The sequence below is a fragment of the Penaeus japonicus genome, unplaced genomic scaffold, assembly GCF_977035675.1.
Source record: "Penaeus japonicus unplaced genomic scaffold, GWHDUDI00000001_assembly GWHDUDI00000002, whole genome shotgun sequence".
NCBI lineage: Eukaryota > Metazoa > Arthropoda > Malacostraca > Decapoda > Penaeidae > Penaeus > Penaeus japonicus.
Window position 1 is genome coordinate 5,397,529 of NW_028234404.1, and position 9,043 is coordinate 5,406,571.

General features: G+C 29.2%; 1 protein-coding gene across 1 annotated transcript in view; it reads right to left on the minus strand.

Annotated features, from left to right (window-relative positions):
• The window catches only part of LOC122249659 (uncharacterized), a 14,429-nt gene extending 13,475 nt beyond the window's left edge, over positions 1 to 954 (minus strand). Inside the window, exon 1 of the mRNA XM_086544600.1 lies at positions 919 to 954. Within this exon, the coding sequence (XP_086400726.1) occupies positions 919 to 954 (36 nt within the window). The remainder of the gene's footprint in view (positions 1 to 918) is intronic.
• Between the last annotated feature and the right edge of the window lie 8,089 nt (positions 955 to 9,043).

The following is a 9,043-nucleotide window of genomic DNA, read 5'->3' on the forward strand; positions in this document are numbered from 1 at the left end:
AAAATTTTACTAGATGAAATGTCCATTTTTTTCAATGTCAAAAAAATTACTAGGTGAAATGTTTATATGGACTAATGCCATAATTTTTTTCAATGTCCAAAAATTTACTAGTTGAAATGTCCATTTTTTTTCAATGTCAAAAAAATTACTAGGTGAAATGTTTATATTGGACTAATGTCCATATTTTTTTTCAATGTCCAAAAATTTACTAGTTGAAATATCCTTTTTTTTTAATTTTAAAAAAATTACTAGGTGAAATGTTTATATTGGACTAATGACCATATATTTTCATTGTCCCAAAAATTACTATTTGAAAATGTCCAATTTTTTTTCATGGTACAAAAAAAAAAATTACTAGATGAAATGTCCATTTTTTTTTTCAATGTCAAAAAAAAATTACTAGATGAAATGTACATTTTTTTTTCAATATCAAAAAAAAAATTTACTAGTTGAAATGTATATATTGGACTACTGTCTAAAAATTACTAGTTTAAATGTTCATATTGGCTAATGTCCATTTTTTTTTTCAATGTCCAAAAATTTACAAGATGTAATGTCCATTTTTTTTTTCAATTTCAAAAAAAATTTACTAGTTGAAAATGTTTTATAATTGGACTTATGTTCATATTGAACAAATGTCCATTTTTTTCCAAAGTCCAAAAATTTACAGTTGAAATGTCCATTTTTTTTTATAATATCAGCATTCTAGTATGAATCAACAATGTACAAAAATAGAAGGATTCAATCATTAATGTAACAGGTTTTACCATAATATATATATACCCAATATAATAAATATAGATTTATTATAATACATTAATTACCAATTGATTTTTCATTTTACTAATGATATCTTTATTATTTTGTTTCAACAAAGTTTGACATCGATGAAATATCCATTTTTTCTCACTAAATTACCAATCGTCCAATTTTTTGCAAGTCCAAATCTGACATCGATGAAAATGTCCGGATTTTTTCTCAGCCGTTTTCCCCATTTCGTTCCTTTTTTGACAAAATGTCAAAATTTGACATCGGTGAGTGTCCAATTTTTGTATCAACACCTAACTAAAATTCCGACAAATTTTATTTTCGTCCATTTTTTGCAAAGTCCAAATTTACATTCGGTGAAATTCCAAATTTCGCAATCCCTAACCTAACCAACCTAATCGTTTGGGAAAAAAATGGACCAATCAATTTTTTTATATAAATATAGAGTTCAAGATATTATAAAAAAGAAAAATGGTTATTGTAGCAATGTTTATGAACTTTAAAACATATGCTTCATTAAGCTCAACACCCATTTACAAGTGATGACACTCGAGTCTCCAAGTCCGTCTGAATTAAATTTAAAAAAAAATATTATATACGTTATATAATAACAACACAGATATATAGTTTTGAACTATATTCTGATAAATTGCAAGACAACACAATGTGATATTTTCATACTAGCGCTGGGGGGGGTGGGTTAGAGTAAATCTATATCTGTTAAAAGAAGAACATTCATCACCTCTCCATTCAGTTTCTACTGTGCTACCAAGGCCATCTTTCTGCTCTGACAAAAGTTGAGGATTTATTGGTTAGTTGATTATAGGTGTATTTATATCTATATATACATATGTGAATATATATAAACACTATGTTGGTGTAATCATAATACTTGTCTTTTTTTCATAAACAGATTGATGTGCGCAATTGTGTGTGGCTGGAAAGTTAATATACGACCTTAGAAAAAGAAAAAGGAATAACTGTACCTGGGATTTCGGTGATACTCCGAGTCCTAACCTGAGGAGTTCCTTAGTAAATAGGGTACATAAGATATAAGCGTTATATTGTAAGAAATGACTGACTTTGATTATTCTAATGACTCTGTCGATAATTCAGCGTACTTGCAAAACGTACCTATGTCTCATGCCTCTGTATCGACTACAAGCGGAACAACAGTATCACCCTCTCCCTTTAACCAGAGGAGTAATAGGGGTTCCTTAGTTACCGATTCGCTAAGCCTCAAACTGATACCTGGCCATGCGTCGATTAATTCACAAATCAAATCTCAGCTTCCAAAGATCCTCATAAAGCGCAAACGATCGGAAAGAACAAGATCCTCAAATGAAACAACAACATCACCAACCCAAGAATCAGCTAAAGACAACCTAAAGTGCAGACAAAGCGAAGAACAAGATCCTCAAAATGAAACAACAACAACATCACCAACCCAAGAATCAGCTAAAGACAACCTAAAGCGCAAACGATCAGAAGAACAAGATCCTCAAAATGAAACAACAACAACATCACCAACCCAAGAATCAGCTAAAAAAAAGCTCAAACGCTCGGAAGAACAAGATCCTCAAAATGAAACAACAACATCAGCAACCCAAGAATCAGCTAAAGACAAAAACTCTAAAGATCCATATCTTGCGCCCTATAGACCAGTAAACAGAATCATGGTTATTGGTAATGAAGAAGAAGTAAATGAGCTAAAAAAAATGAATGAAGATTTGAAGGCTAAGTTTGATTCTGCTCAAAGCACTATAATAAAGATGAAATCACATAGTGATGAATTAATGGAAAAAGTGAAGATGTACCAAACTTATTCGGCAAAACTAGAAAATGAAAAGATATCTTTACTAAAAACAGTGCATATGTGTCGATATATATTGACAGGATTAAATTATCAACTGTTTGCTATAGATGAACAGTAAGATATATATATACGTATTGCATGTTACAAAAATGTTTCAATATTATCAAATTATTATATAGAAGTTAATCCTATTATAAATACATATATTGAGAATGATGTTATATATATATCAATTGATATACTGATAAGCAAATCAAGTAAAATAAAAATAAGGTTTCTGGGTTAGACTAGAGTATATTATTATGTATCTACTTTATTTTAATACTTTCATATTGATATATGGTTTAGATTACATGTGAATATTTATTTCATCCAATGTTACATACAATATCTTATTTAAAGTTTATATATATATATATATATATATATATATATATATATATATATATGATTAAGTTTCTTGAATGAACAATGGGTTGATCAAGTAAAATATAATAATCGTCTACAACTGTCTGTAATATTTTTATTAAAGTAAAATTGGCTTAACAACTTTTTCAATTACCCCTCTACATATAGGACATTTCGACCGGGTTAATAAACAATTAGTACAGCAGACCATATGATCACAGGGGAGAATTACTATATCTACTTCATCAGTCATGCACACTTTACATAGTCGCCTCTCATCTATATGATCATGTTTATCTGAAAAAAAATAAAGAGAAAAAACAATTAGTATTGATCATCAATGCATATTTATATAAAAATATTTAGGTTATTAACTTTGGTATAACTGGAGTTGTTAGTAAAATAAAAGATTAATATGAATATGCAAAGGATATTTTACAAGTTGAAATGTCCATTTTTTTCATTTTCTTAAAAAAAAATAAAAATCAACTTGTCCATTTTTTCATCATAGTCTGAAATTTTACAAGTTGAAATGTCCATTTTTTTCATTTTCTTAAAAAAAAGAAAAATCAACTTGTCCATGATGAAAAAATGGACAAGTTGAAATGTCCATTTTTTTTCATTTTCTTGAACTGTTTGAGAAATCATAGATATGTGTATGTATACAGAAAAATAAAGATATAATGTGTAAGTTTAATATCGTTTTATAACGAATCTATATTATTATCATTTAAATCATCATTCTATTCTACAAGTTTTATTCAAAAGTTTAATTATTATCCCAAGCAATAATTTTCTGTACATATAATTATTTATATATATGTATCTATACATATATGTAGTATTTTCTACAAGTACATCCCAAAAAGATTTCATTTTCACAATTTATACAAGGTCCATTTTCTATAAAGTCCAACTGTAACATTTATAAAATGTCTGATTTTTATCAATTGTCCAATTTTTGCAAGGTCCAAATTTGATATCAGTAAAATGTCCATATTTTCTCAACACCTAATATTACCTAACCTAACCTAACCTAACCTAACCTAACCTAACCTAACCTAACCTAACCTAACCTAACCTAACCTAACCTAACCTAACCTAACCTAAACCTAACCTAACCTAACCTAACCTAACCTAACCTAACCTAACCTAACCTAACCTAACCTAACCTAACCTAACCTAACCTAACCTAACCTAACCTAACCTAACCTAACCTAACCTAACCTAACCTAACCTAACCTAACCTAACCTAACCTGATGTTAGGTGTATGGACATTTCGGACATCCCAAAATGTTACTTTTTGGACCTTAGCAAAAAATGGACTTATAATATTTAAATTATGACAAATACTCATTGTCCTCAGTTTTGCAGATAGGTATACATAAATCGACGTTCATTAGAACAATGATACATACATTCTTTTTTTAGTTTTAGAGATAAGTATATATGGACAAATCGGACATCTCATTGTGCGACTTTTTGGACCTTTTGAAAAAATGGACTTATACTAGTTAAATGATGACAAATATCATCGTTCTGAGTTTTAAAGATATGTATACAAAATGGACGATCATTAGAACGATGATAAATACTCGGTTTTTAGTTTTAGAGTTGAGTGTATATGTTAGGTGTAGGGACAAATTGGACATTTCATTGTGCTACACTTTGGACCTTTGCAAGATATGGACTTATACTATTTAAATGATGACAAATACTCACTGTTCTTAGTTTTAGAGATAGGTATACAAAATAAACGATCATTAGTACGATGATAAATACTCATTTTCTGGTTTTAGAGATGAGTGTATATGGTAGGTGTACGGACATTTTGGACATCTTATTGTTCTAACTTTGGATCTTTGCAAATATTAGACTTATAATACTTAAATAATGACAAATACTCACTGTTCTTAGTTTTCGAGATAGGTATATAAAATTGACTTTCATTAGAACGATGATAAATACTCTATTTTTAGTTTTAGAGATGAGTGTATATGTTAGGTGTAGGGACAAATTGGACATTTTATTGTGCTACACTTTGGACCTTTGCAAGAAATGTCTTATACTAATTAAAAGATGACAAATACTCAATGTTCTTAGTTTTAGAGATATGTATATTAAATGGACGTTCATTAGAACGATGATAAATACTATGTTTTTAGTTTTAGAGATGAGTGTATATGTTAGGTGTAGGGACAAATTGGACATTTCATTGTGCTACACTTTGGACCTTTGCAAGAAATGGACTTATACTATTTAAATGATGACAAATACTCACTGTTCTTAGTTTTAGAGATAGGTATACAAAATGGACAATCATTAGAAGGATGATAGATACTCTGTTTTCAGTTTTAGAGATGAGTGTATATGATACGTGTAGGGACATATTGGACATCTTACTGAGCTACTTTTTTTACTTTTGCAAAATATGGACTAATGCTGGTTAAATGATGACAAATACTCACTGTTCTTAGTTTTAGAGATAGGTATATAAAATGGACGTTCATTAGAACGATGATAAATACTCTGTTTTTAGTTTTAGAGATGAGTGTATATGATAGGTATAGGGACATATTGGACATCTCATTGTGCTACTTTTTGGACCTTTGCAAGAAATGGACTAATACTAGTAAAATGATTACAAATACTCACTGTTCTCAGTTTTAGAGATATGTATATAAAGTGGACGTTCATTAGAACGATGATAAATACTCTATTTTTAGTTTTAGAGATGAGTGTATATGTTAGGTGGAGGGACAAATTGGACATTTCATTGTGCTACACTTTGGACCTTTGCAAGAAAAGGACTTATACTAGTTAAATGATGACAAATACTCATTGCTCTTAGATTTAGAGATAGGTATATAAAATGGACGTTCATTAGAACGATGATAAATACTCTGTTTATAGTTTTAGAGATGAGTGTATATGATAGGTGTAGGGACATATTGGACATCTCATTGTGCTACTTTTTAGACCTTTATAAAAAATGGACTTATACTAATTAAAAGATGACAAATACTTACTGTTCTTAGTTTTAGAGATAGGTATACAAAAATGGACGTTCATTAGAACGATGAGTAATACTCTTATTTTAGATTTAGAGATTAGTGTATATGGTAAGGACATATTGGACATCTCATTGTGCTACTTTTTGGACCTTTGCAAAAATGGACTTATACTAGTTAAATGATAACAAATACTCACTGTTCTTAGTTTTAGAGATAGGTAAAAAAAAATGGACGTTCATTAGAACGATAATAAATACTCTGTTTTTAGTTTTAGAGATGACTGTATATGGTAGGTGTAGGGACTTATTAGACATCTCATTGTGCTACCTTTTTGACACTTGCAAGAAGATGGACTATTATAAGTTACAAATGATGAGAAATACTCACTGTTCTTAGTTTTTAGAGATATGTATACATAAAATGGACGAACGATGGTAAATACTCTGTTTTTTAAGTTATAGAGATGAGTGTATATGGTAGGTGTAGGGACATATTGGACATCTCAAATGGTGATTAACTTATTTTGGACCTTTGCAAGAAATGGACTTATTCTAGGTAGAATTGAGACAAATACTACCAACTGTTTCTTAGTTTTAGAGATAGGTATAACAAAAATGACTATCATTAAGAACGATGATAAAATACTCTAAAATTTTTTTTTTTTAGTTTTTAGAGATGAGTGATATTGTGAGGTGTAGGACATATTTGGACATCTCATGTGCACTTTTGGGAAGACCTTTCAAAACATGGACAATCCTATGAAACGCGAGATGACACATTACTCACAGAACTTAGATTAAGAGATCGGTAATACAAAATGGACCTTCATTAGAACGATATAAATACAGTTTTTTTGTTTTTAGAGATGAGTGTAAATATGTAGTGTAGGTACATATGGACATCCATTGTGCTACGTTTTGACCATTGCAAAAAATGTACATATCCTAGTTAACTATGACAAATACCACTGTTCGTATGTTTTAGAGAATAGTATACGCGGACGTTCATTGAACGAAGATAAATACATTATTTTTAGTTTAAGAGATGGGTATATGTAGGTTGGACATTTGGACATTATGTGTACTTTGCTTCAAGAATGGACTAATTAATAAATACTCACTGTCTTAGTTTTGAGTGGTATATAAATGACTCTGAACAGTAAATACTGTTTTGTTTTAGAGATGAGGTTATGTTGGTAGGGACAATTGGCATCATGTACTTGACCTTGCAGAAATTATTGACTAATGTGATGTTAATGCGTTCATTAGACGATGATAAATACGTTTAATATGTTAAGACAATGGACATCATTGTGACTGACTTTGCAATACATACATAAATACAATCCAGTCTAGTTAAGAAGTATATAAATGGCGTTCTAGAACATGAATACCTTTTTGTTTAGAGATATTATATGTAGGTGGAAATTGGACTTTCATTGCTACATTTGACTTAAATGGCTACTATAAAAGTGACAATACTCATGTCTTTTTTAGAGATAGTTAAAATGACTTCATTAACGTGATAAATACTTTTTTGTTTTAGGATGGTGTATATGTAGGTAGGGACAATGACCATTTGCTTGACCTTTCAAAAGCTAATAAGATGACATCTCATCTTAGAGATAATAAATCATTAACATTAACTTTTAATATTTAGACATTGACTCATGTTACTTTGGACTTCAAAAATGGACTATACTATTAATGATAAAATATCTTATTTTTACTTATTGAATATGTATAATATGGACTTCATAAGAAGATATAAATCTATTTTTAGTTTATAATATGTATTATTTAGGTATAGGGAAATTGACTTCATTGTAAATTTTTTATTTCATAAAATGGAATAATATAGTTAAATATGACAAATATCATTCATTACTCATCATTCATTACTCATCATTCATTACTCATCATTCATTACTCATCATTCATTACTCATCATTCATTACTCATCATTCATTACTCATCATTCATTACTCATCATTCATTACTCATCATTCATTACTCATCATTCATTACTCATCATTCATTACTCATCATTCATTACTCATCATTCATTACTCATCATTCATTACTCATCATTCATTACTCATCATTCATTACTCATCATTCATTACTCATCATTCATTACTCATCATTCATTACTCATCATTCATTACTCATCATTCATTACTCATCATTCATTACTCATCATTCATTACTCATCATTCATTACTCATCATTCATTACTCATCATTCATTACTCATCATTCATTACTCATCATTCATTACTCATCATTCATTACTCATCATTCATTACTCATCATTCATTACTCATCATTCATTACTCATCATTCATTACTCATCATTCATTACTCATCATTCATTACTCATCATTCATTACTCATCATTCATTACTCATCATTCATTACTCATCATTCATTACTCATCATTCATTACTCATCATTCATTACTCATCATTCATTACTCATCATTCATTACTCATCATTCATTACTCATCATTCATTACTCATCATTCATTACTCATCATTCATTACTCATCATTCATTACTCATCATTCATTACTCATCATTCATTACTCATCATTCATTACTCATCATTCATTACTCATCATTCATTACTCATCATTCATTACTCATCATTCATTACTCATCATTCATTACTCATCATTCATTACTCATCATTCATTACTCATCATTCATTACTCATCATTCATTACTCATCATTCATTACTCATCATTCATTACTCATCATTCATTACTCATCATTCATTACTCATCATTCATTACTCATCATTCATTACTCATCATTCATTACTCATCATTCATTACTCATCATTCATTACTCATCATTCATTACTCATCATTCATTACTCATCATTCATTACTCATCATTCATTACTCATCATTCATTACTCATCATTCATTACTCATCATTCATTACTCATCATTCATTACTCATCATTCATTACTCATCATTCATTACTCATCATTCATTACTCATCATTCATTACTCATCATTCATTACT